Source organism: Cydia splendana, chromosome 12 (genome assembly GCF_910591565.1).
Source record: "Cydia splendana chromosome 12, ilCydSple1.2, whole genome shotgun sequence".
NCBI classification, from domain to species: Eukaryota; Metazoa; Arthropoda; class Insecta; order Lepidoptera; family Tortricidae; genus Cydia; species Cydia splendana.
This window is the reverse complement of record NC_085971.1, coordinates 2,908,058-2,928,989: the sequence shown is the minus strand read 5'-3', so window position 1 is coordinate 2,928,989 and position 20,932 is coordinate 2,908,058. Positions and strand designations below refer to the sequence as shown.

Genomic DNA, 20,932 nt, shown 5'->3' with positions numbered 1-20,932 from the left:
TTCGTCGATCTATGAACTCAAAACAAAAACGCCCGTTTTAACTTTGGACGCATAGATTGACGAATCCAGCAATATAAAAACTAGTTTGATGTATTAAAAGGTACTCAAATACAACATACAGTACGTAGCGGCCCCCTTTTTTAAATACCTGTCGTTAAATTTGAATAATCACGATTATTTAGCAGTGGCGCTAGTGTGCACGTTGATGGGCTCGTAACGATTGCACGTTTGGTGCTATAAACGTGAATTGAAAATTTGGCAAATGAGACATCGGTCAAACAGTTTTCGAAGTTGCGATAGGATGACTGTCGTATGTCATGAAGTATTTTAATTATTGCAATAACGCTTTCTTTAGGCCAATAAACATTTAATAAATGAATAAAAATATGAAAAGGCACTTATTTACCTCTTTGCGATTACCTCCAACATCCGATATCGGATCGGATAATGTGAAAACACTCTAAATATAGACTTCCATGTCATCGTCAAGTTTACCTTAAGTTCAGGTAATCAGACAGCCGACAAGCCAACCCGTCTGGGATTTAACTTAGAGCACATTACCATGTCCGTTGACCCGTTCGCTTTCTGTACTCTAAAGCACAGACCACTTACACACTAGAAGAAACATGTAATAATTGTAATACAAATACATCATAGCTGGTCATGATGCCAAAGACTGGAGTAAATGGTTGGACACCGTCAGACAGAAGATTACACTTTCGACAACCTATCTGGTGTAGTCGGTAGTGACCCTGTCTGTGAAGCCGATGGTCCTGGGTTCAACTACGTTGGTATGACAATATCGGACTTCATATATAACGACACGAGGAGTAGAGAAAATAAATTAGATCCCTCAATTTCATTTGAGTAACTCAATTTTAACCTAATTGAGAACCTCCGCCTTGAAATTTTGAAGTGGATTTATAAACGGCCGGCTGTAGTATAAAACAATGCTGATAGCAACTGAGTAGTGGCAAGAGTGGTAAAAGTGTAAACCCGAAAGCCAAGAAACCAATACTTTGTTCGAGTTATCTTTTTCGTGGTCAAGTGTAACTACAGATTTGCAAGTTGCGGAAATTTTCAAAAAAGTTAGATAATTTTCGGAAATTTCAGGAAAATTTAATAGGAAAATAAAGAAACTTTCATTGACAAGGTTCCGAAATTTTACAATGTTTAAATTTCGCAATTTTTGTTACTTTCCGACGGCACAACAAAACGTGGAACCATCAGTACTTGTAAGCATTTCACGCCGCGTCTACACGAAATGGTCTACGTGAAAGCCTAGTTTCGAACTAGGACGCTCCAACACGTTTAGCTCGGCGGTTACGCTTTAACCCACGTCACACTTTGATATCGTGCCTCACAGCCAGAGGTCTGGCGGTTAGGCTAATTTGCGATGTCTAATATACGAGGTTTATTCAGTTACTTTTTAGGGTTCCGTACCCAAAGGGTAAAACGGGACCCTATTACTAAGACTTCGCTGTCCGTCCGTCCGTCCGTCCGTCCGTCCGTCCGTCTGTCACAGTTGAAATTTTCACAGATGATGTATTTCTGTTGCCGCTATAACAACAAATACTAAAAACAGAATAAAATAAAGATTTAAATGGGGCTTCCATACAACAAACGTGATTTTTGACCAAAGTTAAGCAACGTCGGGAGTGGTCAGTATTTGGATGGGTGACCGTTTTTTTTTTGTTTTTTTTTTTTGCATTATGGTACGGAACCCTTCGTGCGCGAGTCCGACTCGCACTTGCCCGGTTTTTTTTGATGTTATCTGTCTTACCCAACAAGGTGCGTTCCAAATGGCAATATACAGTGACTTTAAATTGTGAACAAGCATACAACGATGTGTGCTGCTGTGTTATGGATGTCACGAGGTCTACAAGTGTAGGTATATGGTTCGGGCCGTTCGGGTCTCTATTGTTTCCCATAAAGTTTTAAGTCATAATGTATTGTTTGTCCACATTTTCGTTAGTCATAATTTGGTTTTTCTCAGAAACGCGTAACGTTTCAGGATTGCCATAAAACAAACCTAACCTAACCTATCTATGGGATAACTCTACACGGTTTCAGAATTATGACTAATGATAATCTGACAATCATTACATTATGACTTTCAATAATTATGTCAAACAAATGAACCCCGTATGCTACATGGGAAATCAATTCAGCAGTACGGACAAGGGCGGCACAGAGACTTTATGCGTAAACGCTTAAAAGACCGTTTACACACTGTTCGATCTGAAGCCAGTTGAAGGCTTAAAATGCTATTTCTTCGGATGTATAACGAAAAACATTATGTGCCAACACGAATAAAATTAATATCGTAAGCTCAATTCCTAAAGCCCGTCGATTTTCTATTAAACTCTCATCAACAATTTGTCTATATCGCCATTAAAGCACAATGTATTATTATTTACAAAAGAACTAATGAAAAAAGTTTAAAAGTTTTCATTCTTAAGGCGCGGCTCGAACTTCGCTTCTTTTTAATGGACTCTCGAAATCGTTCAAAGGGCAGAACAATTTGATCTTTGAAAGGGCAGGATAATGGACAAAACTTCCCTTTAATGCCGAGTGAAATATATTTGGGGCGAAGTGACCGATTAGCGGTGCGAGAGTGAATTTGGGTGAACGAAATCTTGAATCGCTCAATAGATTTCGTTCACCCAAATTCCCTTGCACCCAGGTCGTTTACTCTGTGTGTATATGACACGAAAATTACATAAATGCTAGAAATAAGCGGAGAAAGGCCGTGATATGCGTCTGTTTATGAATCAACCTGTACAAAGATGTATGTATATTTTCTACAGCGATCTAACCCAAAACAACATCTCCGCGCAACAATGCATATGCACTTTTATTTAACTCAAAAAGGAGATCTTTCATCTCACACACGCAATTCTCCTCTCAACCTAGCCGTAATACGAGTACACAATGCCAATCACTGAAAATTTGATCGTTTGGCATCGGTATACACATTCTAAAGAGAACTCCCTTATATAATATTAGGTAAGTTATCAAACGGCAGAATGTTCCCTGATTCGTCAGAAGTTGTAGTCATATGTGGCCAGAATACGGATCTTTTTAAAAACCAGCCTTTCAAGAACTCCAAAATGTACCCAATGCACTGGTTACCCCAAACTGAAACTAAAGCTCCTCACAATATAATCTAACCTAAAAGTAACATTTAATCGTATTTAAAACACCAGACCGCACGTAAAACCCCAAGTTTTGGATGTAAATTACAGTAGCAGCCCCAACGCATGCGTCCCCTATAAGTTGACCGACATAACTCCTCAATTCCACAACCCCATATAATCCTTCATCCAAATCCTTGCACTGTCAACCTTATTACTCGCATAACAAAGTTACATTTCAAAGTAAGAGGACAGCTGATATACGAGGTTGTGAAAGAGAGTCGATAAGCTACAGCAATAACGACGCATATCTGCGACTTAATAAAACCCATATTGGGGATCGAAACTGGATTTCACTGGTTTTTTTATGGATCAAAGGGAAGTAATTTTTATTTTAATGGCGTGCAAGTGTTTGTGTATTAATGCACGTATTGGCATCGACTCTGGCTCTCAAATGTCCAAAACACGATTGTTCCGTGATGAGTAAAAACATTTAATACCAACTCGAGCATTGCGAAGTGCCCAAGAACCGTAAACCAAAGTGTTAGCTTACAAACGGATATAAAACGGAGCATGCCTAACTCCGGTTTACTTCTATTGTTCACGGAGAATCCAGCATTCTTGTAAGAGTTCCGATGTTTCCACGTTTCTAACATAGAAACTAGTGTTAGTGTCAATAATAAAACGTTTAATCTCAAACTCAAGCCTAGTGAAGTGCCAAAGAATCGTAAAGGCGAAGTGTTAAGCCACCAACTACCCTACAACTGCTGTAAAACAGGGCATGCTTAGTACTCAGCTTTACTTCTGTTGGCGAAGCACTTTCAAGTTTTATTTCACTTTTGGGGAATTTTAAACCGGCTCTTTGTGCTGAGGGGGGTTTGAGTAAATTGTTCGCGGTTAAAGTTACATGTACCGTGAGTGGAGTAGGTATGATGCGGGGCCATTACTTTTTAGTTAATTTTGCAGGATTTGCTAATTTTTTAACTAAATTTAAAGTTTTGTTAAAAGGATCCATGATAAATAAGACTTATATTAAATTTCCCGTATCTTCGCTAGTTCCGTCGCGGCTTGAAAAACATCGCAGAAGGCATATCCAAAAAGCAAACACAATATAGAATGAATTCCTTCTAGCTCACTCACTGACAAAAACAAACGTGAATATATCTCTGAAATAGGACTCGACATCAAACAAAAGGTAGGAAATCCCCTCTAAACCTTACAATACGGGATCTTTACGCCGCTTGCGCCAGATTAAGGCGTACACGGCCGCCGCACAATATGCCAAATTGTTGAAGAAAGCTTCATAGAAAACCGGGCTTTTTTATTATTTATTTCTAAGCTTTTAAGCCGTTGTTAATGATTAATGTGAGGTTTCGTAAAACTTTTCGTCCTTTTATATTCGTATAACAAAACTTTTTCTTTCACCTCGTTGCCATGGTTAAATCTCACGGACAAACGATTAAAACTCACGTAGAGATCTAATGCTGTTTTTTTATATATATGTCCAATGTTAAGAATTGGTTCAAAATCAGCGTCGCGCAGGTAGTGAGTTCTGAGACTCATTGATCTTAGCCCTTGTATATTAAGCAAGTATCATAATTTGAAGTGATTGCTTGCGTAACATACTTATTGTATTTAATCTATAGAATTTATACCAAATACAGATTTTACAAACTATTTAATGGACTTGCTTTACAAATACAAATATAGTAACCATTTTTTCCACATTAAAAAAGTCATCTCCACAACATTTTTTTATTTGGGTAGTTTTATTATTTGTACTCAAAATCACTAGTTCTTTCGAACCTAATAGAAAAAAAAGATTGTCCCAAAATTTCCATGAATTACCTGATCCTGCCATTCCGTTCCGTTACAAAGTCTATGGAAAAAGGCAATAGAATCGAAATAAACATCTTGAGACACTTGTTTGGGCCTATTAGGATCGAAAGAGCACGTGATTCTGAGTAGAAATATTAAAAAAATATCCAAATAAAAAGGCCCACATTTGTGTGGAAGCCGGTTCGGTTCGGACACGCTAATCTCATGATTAGACAACGTCATACGCCTTCTAACGTCAACGTGGCACCGGCTGAGATACAGCCCAGATTACGACGGGCCCGGTTAAGACGCCGTTTTATTATTTTTTTACAACGTCGGGGTAATACGGACGCTTAGAGATGTTCACTTTTGAATGTGAAATTCCCAAGTCTTGTCCAAAGCTGTCTCATTTGAGGCTATTCAAGGAAGGAGGTTTGTCCAGATTAATCGATCCTGGAGTTGCAAGTTCATAGGCTATGAGAAACTTTGTTGGTCACCAAGGTGCCTTTTATAGCAGTTTGGCAATCATCACAGCAATTTCATAATTCGACACAGTAGGTCTAAATGAGAGCTTTTATCGAAGTATAAAGATGCGGTTATAGAAGAAGCAGAATTAAGAAGAAGAAGTTAGAACACCTGATACGGCACGACAACTTCCTAAACATACTGGAAAGCAGGATTAAAAAGATGAGGAGTAGAGAAAAGCCCAGCCAAGTGAAAAATAATGCGTCGTATGAGATTTCCTCAAAAGACTGACCCATGAGAGAACGAATTGGCGATTATTTCATGTTGATGAAAGATGCGGTAGCTTAGATACTAAATGTCGTTATTTTACGAGTGGCAAGTGGGACGTTTCGCATCCAACAACTTTAAAAAAAATCTGTACATAAAATTATTAGTCGAACACATGCGAGAAACCACCCAAGTGCATTCCGACATGGCACGCCGCAAATGGACGAGTGCTCTTAAACGCAATTCGATATGCATAGCAAATTCACGATTCGACAATTGAAATTTGTGTTTGGCCCCGATATATTTTATTGTCATCGATTTTTAGATTTTTATTCCGGTCTTGTGCTGCATTGTTTTATATGTATTTTATGATCGGAATAGAAAATGGATTCTATACTGGAATTCAATTTTGATTCGTGCTGTGTGTGGTTGTTTTATATCTACAACTGCAATTCTACGTGTACGTTGCTGTTGACTAAAAAAGATTTCTGCAATTATGCTTGATCGTTTCAATTGAATATTACCTTTATTATTAGTTTTTGCCCGTGACATCGTCCGTGAAATTTTTATTATTTCTTGCGAACTTTACCGCGCCTTATAGCGATATCTGTGATCACTAGAAAACCGTAAAAAAAGTAAAAAATTGCAATTTATCAAATTAAAAACTGTCATGTATCTGTCACCACTATCACCGTACAAAGTTTTACCAAAATTATGTGCAGTAATTTTTCAAAGTTCAAGTAGATAAAAGAAAAACTCTCAAATGTCTTTAACGTACAAATGAGGTCTCTCTATTTACTCATTCATTAAATATATCAATATTATCAACAGATATGTAATAACAAAAAAAAATAATGGACCATTTTATATTTATACGTAAAAGTTTTAGTTTTAATAACAGGGTAATTATTATCAATAGCCATAGTGTTACCTCAAGACTACTTTTCGACGACTTAAAATAATGAATATTCGGCGCGATTCGGGAAATGAATTAGAGATTCACTAGATATGAAATAGTAAAGATATGTGACGTTCCACGGCAAAAGGTACCATTGCCCCGGCTAAATATTGGAGCGGCGTTAATAATAGCGTAAGCGCCAGCCGCCATAAGGTACCTTTTGCCGTGGAACGTCACATATCTCTACTATTTCATATCTAGTGAATCTCTAAATCACTTCCCGAATCGCGCCGATTGCATCAAGTAAGTATATAAAATATAATGTGTTAACATTTACCTTTAGAAATGTTCGTAGCAATATTTTTATATAAACTAATCGTTTTCTATGGCTCTTTTTTTAGAGATCTATTCGAACGGAAATAGGTGGACCATTGGTAGCACGTTACCAAAATAAAAACTTACCTATGAAATATTTTATATTGGAAAAAAATATTGGCAGACTGGACACTATATTGACTGTCACAGGAAATTAAAGATCTATATAAAATAAACTAAAAAATATGTCCCATTCTAATGAAATTTGATTGCAGCATATCAATATTCAACAATTTATGATAATACAAGAATCTAAAGCCTTATTGACCTTATTGTGGGACTAGTACTAGGTTGATTTGTGTAAGATGTCTCGTAATATTTATTTATAAAGTTACCAAGTACACAATACTTAAAATAAACCAGGCGTTAAAGTAAGTCCAAAAACATTATCTGAAACCGAATACTCTAAAAAGCGATAAAACGTAACAGTGCACGCGAAACTCTTAAACTGGCAAGATAAGCCCGACGCCCATCTCCTTTTACAAGTCCCATTAACTTCGGCAAAGCAAAACCTCCTAAACTATGCATGTATCGTATGTGCATCTCTTTTCAGCTGGCCACCTCGCACTAGTTAACATTCAGCCAACATAAAGGGTGAAAAAACGTCCGTTCAAAGCGAACAGGTTTACCAACACTCGAGATGCCATCTTTTGAGGGGCGTGAATTCGATCTCTTTGCCGTTCATGCTTTTCAATGGTTGAAACTTTTCACGTCAGCGTTAAAAATGCGGCTTAACATGGTTCGAATTCCAAATCGATTCAAAAAGTAAAAATAAAGCCATAACTTTTTTGCATCGAAGTTTGTAATACTGTTGTCAAGGACTCAACCGAGAGTATCCTGTATTAGCATTTCAAAGGTTGGCGTTTGGGTCATTCAGTAACCCTATCGTCGTCCATTAGTTAGTGGCAGGTTAATAAGGTTCTTTGTCGGGGACCCTGGGCGCTTTCACAATTTCGCGTTGAATACGGCTTATCTCCGGGCTTGTTTGCTTGCACCCCTGTAAAAGACCTAGCATCCTGGTGCGCCAATTTTTCTTTAGTTGGAAATTACGAACACAAGACGGCGGACTTTGAGGAAGAGCTCCTTTGTTTCACGTTTGTTTTTATTATCCCCGCTTTAGAGGTTTATGATGACAATAAGAGTGTAAAATTCGATCACTGACCTATCAAAGGCCCAATAATAAGTTGGGAAGGGGATTTCGTCGCTAGAAATCCGTCGATTGAGCCTCTCAATAGCTGGTTTCGACGCGAAATGGAAAATTAATGGGATGGAAGTAAATTTCTTTGGATAACGCGAGACAATAGAAGATGGCCGCTTATAGGCAACACGGAATCATACAACTATATTTCAAAGAACATTTCTGTAGTTTTTTTTGTAAAAATTGACAGCAACATCTTGACTTCTTCATTTTGAGTTCTTGACTCCAGTATTATTTAGTTACAGATTGCAAAAAGCTGAGAGTTGAAACTTCTCAATCTTAGCTGGGTTGCTGATATTGTTTTTTCATTTTTACAATAAAAAAAAACAATGTACTTTATCACCACCTCAACAAGGACATCTTGTTTACATGACAGTTTTTTTTATATACCTATATAAATTTTCAACATATTCTACTGTTTTAAACTTTAAGGTGTTTGCAATAGCTAGCAGATTTGACAATTGGCACTCTACAAAACTCCCACAACTGTTTTCAAGAATTATCGCTGCATTTAAGAAGCAGCCCGGTCCAATAATAGATAATATCTTGGGCCTAGATACGTTATTAAAGTTAAATAACAGCGCGCCCTCATGCAGAAACTTCTATTACAGGGGTTAGGAAGAAAATCCCTTATCAGAAGCGATTATTGGAACGGGATTAATATCTATAGGATGAGGCCAGATGGGATTTTTAACCGGTTCTTTGTTTTGTTTTGAGGTTGATAGAAGCGAGGGTTAACGATAAGTCTAGGATATGTCCATGGACAATTAAACCTGAGACTGGGAAGTAATTGTATGGTTTTTGAGAAATAGTTCTAAATTCTTAGAACTATTTAATAGAAATTCTAGCTCCAAGAGCCAAGAAACTGAAGAAATTATTGAGATGCAGTTGAGACGCAACTTCTTAAGCGACTTGAGCAAGTGCGTATGTGTTTGTATCTTTACTACATGTGTTCCACTGAAGTAACGTCGGGGTCGTTTCAAGGTCAGGTATCAGTAAAGTCCTATTAGAAGTATTAGAACAAATTAAATTATTTTCAGAAAATATTTTAATTTGTTTTTATTTCAAGTAGAAACTAGAAACACTACTATATAAATTTTAAACTGAAATAAATGTCATATACTAAGAAAAAGTGACCAAGGCCTCCAGTGTCCCAGGCTGAAATTGAACCAGCGTCCTCTGCTATCACACCACACACACACAGGAACCTGCCGCGATAGCAGAGGACGCTGGTTCGATTTCAGCCTGGGGCACTGGGAGGCCTTGGTCACTTTTTCTTAGTATATGACATTTATTTCAGTTTATCAGTAGAGTCGTTCGAAAGCTGCTGTAGTCAGGTTTAAGGGATTTAATTTAACCCTTTCGCGGTAGTCTGGCGTTTTCAATAGACACAGTCATTTTAAAAATTGACAAAACTATTCTAAACATAAAATGTAGCCTCAAATACGGAGCTAACTGGGCATTCCTCGGGCTTATTCGAGCGAAACACAAATACCAAATTGGCGGAATTTCGTGTGCAAGTGAATTCTCGTCTGCCCCACATTGACACGTGTCTATTCCGATCGGAAATCGGACCACTCGTTTGCGATGGTTAGTAACGTACAGGGACACTGTACCTGTATGTACTTTCTTGGTTGTCTTATTTTAGGTGCGTATATAATTTGTCATATCTACGATTATATACCCTAACGATTGGCGCAGAAAAATACTAGTACGTTACAAAAGCGACTGTCATCTGACTTTCCATCCAAGAACCTGTCCGAAGTCACTTATTAAGCTTCCTCCACCGAAAAGCGAATAGTATTTCAATATCAAAAGATATTTCGTACAGAGGTAACTTCCAAGAAACATAGGCAAGAGCCGGGTATCGAATCGCTTGAACCATCGCCCTCATTGTTAACTGTACATCGGTGGACCTTATGCCTTTTGAAAGAGTGTTGCTGTTTGTATACAGTGTGTAAATTCAATACAGGCGAATATTTAAACGGTAGCACCTAAGAAGTATGTTGAGATAGATTATGCTTGGAAATACAATGACAATTTTAACGATACAAAATAATTCGGCTCGCAATGTAATACATTACGGGCTACGAGCTTTTTATAGTAGCTGTCAACGCATGTTGGCAGTTACTATTAAAAAGCTCGTATCTCGTAATGTCACGTCATCTTATATCTCTTAATGTTTGCAGTACATTGCTGCTCGGTAAACAAAAAAAAAACAACTACAGAGTCATAATTAAGTGTAACTTGAAAAAACTTCTTAATTAATGATAAGACGGATAAATTCTATATCTGGTTTAATTTATTGCCCGTATTGGATTTACACACTGTATAAGAAATTGTGTGGGTTTGTTAATCTTTGCTCATTTAAAATTATAAGAGATACCAGGTAAGACGTTAAAACAATTGACCCAGCAACTCATTTTCATAACGGAAGCTTAAAATCAACAAAATGATGCTACAAATGTTTGATATGGAATTTCGCTATTCAGAATAACAATAACAGATAACTGTAGAAGAGGCTGAAATTATCGCTCATTCATATTCATGAGATGTGGATGACGGGACCGCTTCGGGGGCGCTTGGCTGATACATTGAGTGTTAAACCAGCGACGAGATGAGTGAAGAAATAGAACAAGTTTACGGAAAATATTTGTTCTCCAAGCCAGAACCAGACGTATAAGGTTTTATCGTGTTCCAGGCTTTTATAGTTCTGTAAAATATATATTATTATAATATATAATTTATATGATGAAGAAGAAAGCATCTTGAATTATTTTGAGGAAAATGTTTCTATGTATGTCGTGATTAATAAAATTAAGGTAAGATATAACTCCGTCGATTTGTAGTATTTAAAATCGTTTGACCAGCAAGTTGTAGTGCCAGTTGCTCGGCCTATGTAGATGAGATCTATTTAGAGGTCTACTCTAAATTAACATTTGGACAATTTGAGAAATAAAATGCACAACATCTGGTGGCGAAAAACATAAGACAATATCACAGTATATTTAAGTCTGTATGCTGATGAGCGTCCACATTTGAGAAGTTAAAGGAAAGGGAACAAGTTAAAAAGTTGCCCTTATCCCATCGGTAGGTACGTGGACAACATGTCAACGTGAACGAGTTAGCAAGTTTAAAACAAGAAGAATGTGGCAAAGTTGATTTTGAACAAACTAAAAAGTATTTTTTTATCCACCTACTGCTTTTTACAGTTTTATCAAACAATAAATTTTACACACAAAATGTGTTGTTTCGATTATATTTCTATCTTTCAAGCTGTCTGTTATAATAGACTGTCCTCATATTTACACATTTCAAAAGCTTCCAACGCTTTCAACTTATTTTTACATGAAAGCCATCCGCTTTTTCAATAAAAAATTATAACATATAAGCATTTCGAATAAATTCCTTAAGCTCGTATCACGCATCACCGTTTGCTTTGATTGATCTACCCTAAGTAAAGAAAATACGTGTCGTTTTTGATGCTTCAGCTGTGCGTGATATGAGGAAAAGTATATTTTAACGACGAGAGGTAAGAAGCAAATATGTTTGCAGTCCTGACGTAGATATATTAGCATTTAGATTATGTGCTCGTCGAAACACATGGCGTCATGAGTCTTCGTATTGACGTGTATCGACGATGCGATGTTTTTAATATTCTGGTCAGATTAAAAGGGTGTTAATATTTTACTTTAACCGATCAATTAAAAAACCGACAATCGTTTAGTATCCTGTTTGTCTGTTAAAATAAGGTTTTCGATTACCATTGTTCGGGCGCCATTTTGTAACAATAATTGAGAGTTGCAGAACAGGTTGTTTACGATTGTCACTTAATAAACATTTACATAATTTGATCCAATAACAAGCACATCTTGTTTACATGACAAAGAGAAATAAATCTCCAACCTAAAGTTCTTTAGTAAAGTTCCTAGCTTGTAAATTTGTGACAAAATAGCCATTTGGGAATTCGGATCGTCGGATTGCATTTTCCATGCAAAACGTTAAACCATTGCCGTGATAGTTTGGAGGCACAACTCAATACCACACGTTCTGTCTGCCCGAAAACTGCCTCATCTGTATACATGCATAAATTGTACCACCCGATCCCCACAATATGACAGTTCAGAGCCTCTATCCCCTGGCGCATGTTAAAATGCAAATGAAGAACACTTTTTTTTTCTCTTTTAAATCGTTCTAGTCGTAATCGAGATCGACGGGTAGTCACGTCTGTAATATATTTTTTAGGGTGTCGTAAAGACATTGAATGCGAAATCTTTTTTACTCTTACCAACATGTGCCGACATAAACCAATTTCTGGGTTGTAAATTCGGATTTAACCGAGATTGAGGCTTGTTGCGGCGTGTTAAAGTCCAGATTTGATGGTTGGTCGGTTTAGGATGTTGGTAAAAAGTGTAATTTGGAGGCGGGGCGCATTGTTGTATCATTTGGTTCATTAATTGCGTTCATAAGTTCGACGGCGGCCGTTTTATCGCCGGCGCAGCCGCGCCGCTGCTCGCTTATGCAAATGTAAGCGCCGCGTGTCCCTAATGTTGGCATTATAACAATTTAAGAAGTAAAACAACAATAAGTATTCCTAATATTACGCAGACCTTAATCTCGCGGCGTAATGTATTGCCGTAACCAAAAAGTGGTCAAGTATATCGCGCGACCAGGGTTCCGGACAATTTTGTACAACTGTCATTGTCTCTTGTCGTATGTAGTCGCATTCATGTCCACAAAAATGTATGAATAGCGTCGCTTTTGTAAGTAAAGGGCTAGAATCCTTCCTTTTAATGAACAGCATTAAACTTAACAAACTTCCCTCTCATTTCCATATTGAGGTTAAACGCGAGTCATAATTTTCCAAAATCAGTCCCAGGCACGTTAATTTGGACGAGACCGCTCAGTTCCCGTTTTGATAAAGCAGTGTTACATTTAATTATTTGGCGAGGGTAGACTGGGGATTTTTGGTCGGAGTTTTATGTTAATTCGAGTCCCACGCTCCTCTATGCTAATGGTCGAATATGAGAGGCGAATTCGTACGGAACCACTATTTAACCCAGAGCGTGTTGAGTCAACAACTCGACGTAAGTGGTGGACATATGCAGATTTATAAAAAACTAACTATGATTCAATTAAACAGACAATCTTAGAAGTATTTTGAAAGTGTGTGTAGTAGTTTAAACTTGTTAATTCAAAAATCATTGTACTACAGTCAGGTTCATAAATATATACCTACCTACATTTGTAGTTTGTGTTCCAAAATTTTCGTTGCCTTGTCCGAATTGGAATCGATATTTTTGATCTACAAATTAGATCGATAGGAAAATGTTAATAGATAAGCTTGGACTTGGACAGACAATGTATTCGCAATATTTATAGCTATATCGCTTCGTAAATGCCTGAAAGTTTCAGGTAAATTCTTCTGATTGATTTTTTATCAACTTAAGTCGAGAATTTTTCCAATATTCTTCAAATACCTATGTTGTCATTTGGAAACGTTGTTCCTAAAAATAAATTCTCAGATAATAATGAAATTTGTATTTAATTATTTAGGTACATCAATCACAATACCTTTTTGACTATTAGTAATAACAACAATCATTTGTGTTATAAATGTTGTAATAGTATTATAGAAAATAATGTCGTTTCATCGCTAGCCCATTTTCACAGGATTTAAGTATAATACACTTAATTAATTAATTAATTATAACACTACTAACGTAAACCCTCATTCGTTAATTATTTCTGACATTTTATTAATTATTACTATATTGGTTAATCCATCATCCTATTCTACACACTTTCATACGCTTACAGGATTGTAAAGATAAAAAAATTAATAGAATAAAGTCCACAATATAAATGTAACAGACTATATAGAAAGGGACAGATGATCATTCGTGTGATTTATGATATTGGAAATTCTGTATTGATTGATAGACTGGAAGACACCAATTCGTATAGGTACGCCGCACGCCGCAACCCAGACAACGCCGCACACAACGCGTCTGCGTGTACGCAGCGGCAGGTTTCAGTGAGGTTGATCATTTAAGAATTATCTGAGCGAAAATTTATATTTAGAAAATGTCTACATTTAGACAATGCAATACCTATACTTCGGTACTTTGATTCGTACGCTTAATGATGGAAAGCATTATGGAGTTAGCGTTTTTTTATTACGAAATTCATACACGCCCGTTTGGGCGTTCATAGATAAACGAATGAGGGTTCACCACAGCTAAAATTCATCATCAACTCACCGGAGGCGTCCACTCGGCACAGGAAGATCAGGCAGCACAGTAGAGCGATGCGGTGGAGCGGGGAGCGCCGCTCTCGCATCTTACCGCAGCCGCGCCGCGCCTGCGCAAGCAAACACGTGACAACGCGCACGCCCCGCCCCCCTCATCACCGCGCGGCGGGCGCGCGCGACATCCAATACCAAACCTTATTCTACTTACGATAAAGTCTATATTCAACTAACGAAACTATACACATCACAACCGAGTTTTTGCCACTTAATAAAACCTAATTATATCACAAAAATACGACAACCGCTTCGATGATTAAAATTTTTCGAAATTTTATTCCTTATTTAAGTAAATGTATAAGATTTTAAACACGTAGACGATGAAAATTTTTTTTAAATATTTACAATGATTTAAACACGATATATATATTTTTTTATACGTTAGGGCGAAAAGTTAGCTAAGCAAAAGGGTTTCACTGCGCGAGTTTTATTTGGAAGCACAGTTTGGTTGAAGCGGCGGAGGAATTTCAACCATATTCCATTGTTATAAGCACTATTTTGCTCTTCTCAACTGCACTCGGGTCGGGTAACACTGCACTGGCACGTTCGTCTCAATTTAATATGCACAGGTTTTTTATCAACAAAACACATTTTTATAGTTTGCAGCCAGTATCATGGACGTCGATTTTCTTCCTTTATACCTGAAAACACAAGGAACCATGTTGTAACTCAGTTGGCCACTGAGAGACAACAAATTTTCGACTATAGGAGTTGGAATGCGTTCTCATAAATACACTGTGGTATATGGGTTTATATGAATAATGTGGGTAGATTGCTAGCCGCCTGCTCGCTTCATCCTCAGACTGCTTATGGCCACTGAGGCGGGCGGACGTGTGACACGTCACGCGACCTAATTAACTTTACCAGATGCCTATTCCACTGCCTTCGGTACTGACGCGTAATTGTCACATACACATTTTTTTACTAATTTTCCTCAAAAGACATTAAGGCAAAGAACTACAATGTTATTGACATCGACCACAAAATGCGACACGAACAGACTTTACAAGTTTCCAGTCCACAACCAATCCAATCCTACACAGAATACTAAGTAACAACCATTCGCAACAGTATTTCGTTATAATGGACAGCTTTCCATTCATACAGAATTCCTAACCTAACCTAAACATGTAACCTACTTAGTTTCACTACAGACGTAGACCGAACGCCAAAACTTCAAGTCTTTGAAATTAATAATACTAAGTGAGATACGCCTTCACCAGACCAATATTGTATCTGGGAGTATCCGCTGAGAAATGGTATTGCGGCCGTCGTCTAGAGCATTTAATAAAAGAAAAGTGTTTCGTTTGCTGCCGCTACGGCCACAATTTCATTTACACTGATAAATAAAGCTCGTAGTTTACTGTCTGTTTACAAAAATAATAAATTACTCAAACAATATATACCTCAGGTATGTCGTAGACGAGAGGGTTTGGTATACATACCGTTAAACTACCCAACTATAGACCAAAATTGACTCTATAATATCTTAGTTTAAGTGTGACTAAATAAATTTCTAAGACGAAATATATTCATATATGAGAGAAAAACTCAGAAAAAATCGAAAACAACATTGGTATGGATACTTATTGAAGTTGTGGACCATGGTGTACTAAATACTAGACTAAGTATAGGAAGGTGGTTTTACGGTACATATATTTATACTTAGTAAAAATAAAAACTTAAGATGTCCGTATGTTACCTACTTAAAACGTTATTTTAGAGTCACTCAAGAGATATTATAAAAATAGTATTTTGATTTCGATGGTCGACAACTTTTACATTATTTTATGTTACCGTTAAGCCATTAGTAAACATAAACAAAATTGCATAAGTATATATATCGTTTACCAGTTCCGAAAATCCCTTATCCTTATATCAGTATGATGGTTTGCTCAGTTTAAAAGCCATAGGCTCAACCTAACCAGCCACGACAAATTAAGACACCAAACTCAACATAGGTCCCTTCAATTTAGTCAAATAAGCAAAGTTCTCGCGCCGGAGATAAATTTTGGAGGAGGATAGTTCCTCCCGAACTAAATATTCAATGATAGGAGGGAGTCTGCAGCAGTTTGCACAACTTATAACTTCAATAAGAACGGACCAGGTGTGACCGGCGATGCTTCGAATAAAGCTATTTGCATAGAACCTAGTAGAATTGGTTTAGGTGACATAACTTCGTTATTATATAGTGGAAGTTCTGACGCAACGCTTTTGCCCTGTCTATGTAATCGGAGTTACTCGCGATTTACCAACGCAGTCCTAATTAAGAATTGTAGGGTAATTAATAAAAAAGTGCTTTTCTATAAAGAAACTGAATGCGCTAAATAGCTAAAAACTTAATAATAAACAAGTGTTTCTTTAATTTTAGTTTTTGCGAGATGTGATATTAATGTGTTGTATCAACAATAAATAGACGGAGTTTATATGATCATACTTGTGTTGGAAAATGCACATGTACAATCACATACGTATTCGTATGCAGGGGTGCTAGTTTTGTTGACTGTACATATGTGTAAAACTATGTAAGTAAATATGTGTAAAACCGAAGCCTCTCTAGCTTTTCACTTTTATATACATAGGTTACTTATTCAAATGTATTAGCTAATTTATGTTTTGTACAACAAAGTTAATGTAAGTATATATATGGAATGCATTAATTGTTCCTAACTTTTAAATTAACAGGCCATTACCATCACAAGTTAAGTAATTAAGACGGAGATGCGACATCCGGCATCAGCAGTGATCGATGAACCATTGAACACAGGACACTCGTGAACCTTATCGCAACGGGATAAGATCTAGATATGGTCAGCTTAGGTTGCTGGGTGAACATTGCCCCGAATAGCAATCAGGCGGCGTCAGTTAGTATACTAAATTTAGTTAATACAGTAAATAATTTGTCTCTTACTGAGGTACTGTGAGTTCCAAAACTAAGTAGGTTTTATTGTCTTTTTAACAAGTTTTATAATCGAATAAAGTCATGTAAAAACTTACAATCTTATTATTATTAATTATAGGTTAGAGAAGTTTCATAGCTTCCTTGGCCCTATTTTATAAGGATTACCTTTTTCTGTTAATTCTCACGATCGTCAAGTGTTTAGTTTTCTTATGGAATTAGTGCTTTGAATAGGTAATATAATATCATTTTAACTCATCATTTCAACAATTTCAAGTGCCAAAACGAATGCGAAAATAAAACAAGAAGTCATTCGCACGCGATAGCCCTTAAACCAAACCCGATAGAATCCAAATTAGCTAGATTGAGTGTTTAAAATATGGTTGTATCGCGTGAGTTAACAAATGTTGGCAGCCTGTCACCACGTCAGGTAATCCATAGCTTTGCGGAATCAGGGGACAAATTCAGAAACTTTATTTCATACCACATTTTATTTAATAAAAGGAATAATGGAAAAATTCACCGTTTCGGGCAAGATTGGAATTTGCGATCTTCCCTCGTACTGACATTGGTGCAAGTGAGATGCACTGCATTTGAGTTGACGCAGTCGCTAGCGTTTAAGGCCGCGTAAAACTCATGGTGAGGATACTGACCAACAAAAAAGTAATATTCTAAAAATTGCCTTTTTGTATTTATTAATTCATGGATGAAACGTTTAATGTTCAATTAAACATTAAACCAAGAAAGAAAGACTTGATGCCATAAGGTACTCTCTAATAGTTGCCTTTCTTCAAGGATCATCCAACATCCGACTTCGGATCGGACAATGAGAAAACGGTCTTAGAATGCGACTTTTGTTAATACAATTCCGATATCATTCCAACACGTCAAATATTCATTCCAAATAAAGCCCCATAATACGCCTAAACGTCATATCTCGCGTCATTTTCAAAGGGAGATTACACGGGGATTTATATGTTTCGTCTTTTTCGCACGGCTCTAGACACGCAGGTGCGACAGAGACAGCTGTCTAATTACGTAGTTTAGACGGATTCGTTTAAATTACTGGTATTATGATATTATGTGCTTAATAGACCAATTGCTGTTGTGAAGCGATAGGATGGAAGCTAAATTAGGTAAAATGAGGAAGGTTACTATGAATATAGTGATTACAGAGTATATCAGCTTATTTTTTAGCGTATTAGAGCTTACCGTGGGGCTTAGTCAGTTTGTGTAAAAATGTCCTATATTATTTATTTATTTATCAGTTAAGTACTTAGAGTAGTAGTATAATCTTTTCAAGTATATCAATGATATTTTAATAGCAAAACCTCCATGAGACACAGATATATTAAATATATTAAAAAGGATCAATCATGTATTTTTATGCCTCTGCTTGATATGTTTCGTTCGATAACTTAGGAGCTTCAACGCATGTTCATATTAATATCAATGATATCAAATAGGTGATTGTAAAGAGAAGCAAACTATAAATCTTAAGCGATATCTACTCTTGTCCTTATACCTAAAACCTATCAGATATCTTCAGATTCAAAGAAAACGAATTGCTTTGTATATAGTTACACAAGAAGTACCTATAGTCCATGCTCGTCCTATGCAAGTTGGAAAAATATTTATAAATGATTTTAAATCCATGAGGCAATATTTTTAGTTTCTCGATATTGCATTGACACATGCATTTTTAACTACCTATTTTATAACTGGAATAAATATTTGATAGGTTAAGAACATTGCGTTTGAATTTCACAAAAATGTCCCGAATATACAGATGTTTTATGGAAAGAAATATTCGAAAGGTTTAAATTTCATATTTTCGACTAACGAGTATAAATAATTAACATAAACATTTGTATTCAAACTTTAATATATATAACCTATCTTCGATTAACTTTCCCATATATTTATTTCTCTGTGCATTTAATATTTATGTATTTTATAATTAATCCAAACAATTTTTCGCACTAAATAAATAAATAAATAAATATTATAGGACATTCTTACACAGATTGACTAAGTCCTGTGGGTTACTGTGGTAAGCTCAAGAAGGCTTGTGTTGTGACTAAAAATATAAAGTTACAATAGCAGACCTGCCAGACCTTATGTTACAATACAAAGTCTTCTCTACGAGTGAACCTACAGGCCAAAAAGAAAATCTGTTCGATATAAACATAACATAGAACTCAAAATTATGTATGTGCTGTAAGGTCAGCCAGTGCAAATGCAACTATGGGGCACTTATTGCATAGTACACTACGCCAGTCATGAAAGAGTTCACTTATAGTATAAGTGGCTCTAGCTCTAGACTCACTTCTTGTATGTATGTACGTCCCATAGTTGCAATAGGGATGTTTCCTCTCCTTAAAATAACATTTCACACCGTGCACGAAATAGAGCACCAGATAATTATAAAAAAACAGGGTAAGCAGTTATTTTTAAACACAATTTCTATTTACGTAGAAATATAAAACGTAGGTGAGTTGACCGTGACGTCGCTATACTTGTTTTCATATTTATAAACTCCATTATTTAGCAAATCGTTTTGACAGTTCTAAAAAAGAAGCTGATTTGACTAGTAGCCTATTGCCCTGGCTGACCTTAACGACCCAAGAAAGTGTAAAAATGCTTAGTAACCGTAATTAAAGTAGCGACATGTATGCGTAATCACGAGGTTTGGCTCCGAGTTATAAATTCGAGCTGTACGGGACTCGCTGACACGGCCGCAAATGCGTTGCCATTCGGCTTTCAACCAAAATGTAGGGTTGTCGGGACTAGTCAAACCACAGAATAAATAATAGTACAAGGTACAGAAAACTCAAACTCTAATGGCTCCTCTACACGATGCGCCAACGTCGGCCAATCCAAGGGACGCAGCTATGCGGTAGAATGAGATAGCAATATCACTTGCTCCCTCTAACGCATAAATGCGTCCCTTGGATTGGCCGACGTTGGCGCATCGTGTAGAGGAGCCATAACAAAATGCGTCTGTTACGATCAGGACAGACAGATGTGGCCGCTAGGTGACGACAGCGCCACGCGCGGCTTATATATGGCTAGCCACCAAAATTGGTGTGGAAAGGATGTACTTGTAGCTACCTGTTGCAAAGCGACGAAGTCGCGGAGTGAGCCACGCCTGGTTAAACTTTATTTTTATACAAAATAATAATGGGTATTATAAATAACCGACTTCGCATAACAAGATGTTTATGGTGTACATCAGGAATTTCTCTTAACCGAAGGTGCTACCCGAGAGCAAATGCAATATGTGTTTGGTACGTATGCCTATTGGCATAAGGGCTTCTAACTACTAATTAACATCTTGATGTAAGCAGCGTATGCCAATAATATTTGAAGATTTCTCTCGATTTCTCCCGGATCGCATTATCCTTACATGTCATTACCTCACCTAGCCACCTCACCTAGTCCAATTGTGAATATACTTTGAATTTTTTCCGCATTCAACGAATTTAAACTCATATTAAAGGAGTTCTTTAAAACTCGTTGTGACTTGGAGAATTCAATCTTTTTTTCTAGGTATGATTGAATG

General features: G+C 36.8%; 1 protein-coding gene across 5 annotated transcripts in view; it reads right to left on the bottom strand.

The window, feature by feature from the left end:
* Nucleotides 1-20,932, bottom strand: part of LOC134795287 (tyrosine-protein phosphatase Lar) — a 646,064-nt gene that overhangs the window by 277,831 nt on the left and 347,301 nt on the right. For all 5 annotated transcript variants that reach the window (XM_063767084.1, XM_063767085.1, XM_063767087.1 and 2 more), the window contains exon 5: nt 14,422-14,521. In XM_063767084.1, the coding sequence (XP_063623154.1) occupies nt 14,422-14,521 (100 nt within the window). The remainder of the gene's footprint in view (nt 1-14,421; nt 14,522-20,932) is intronic.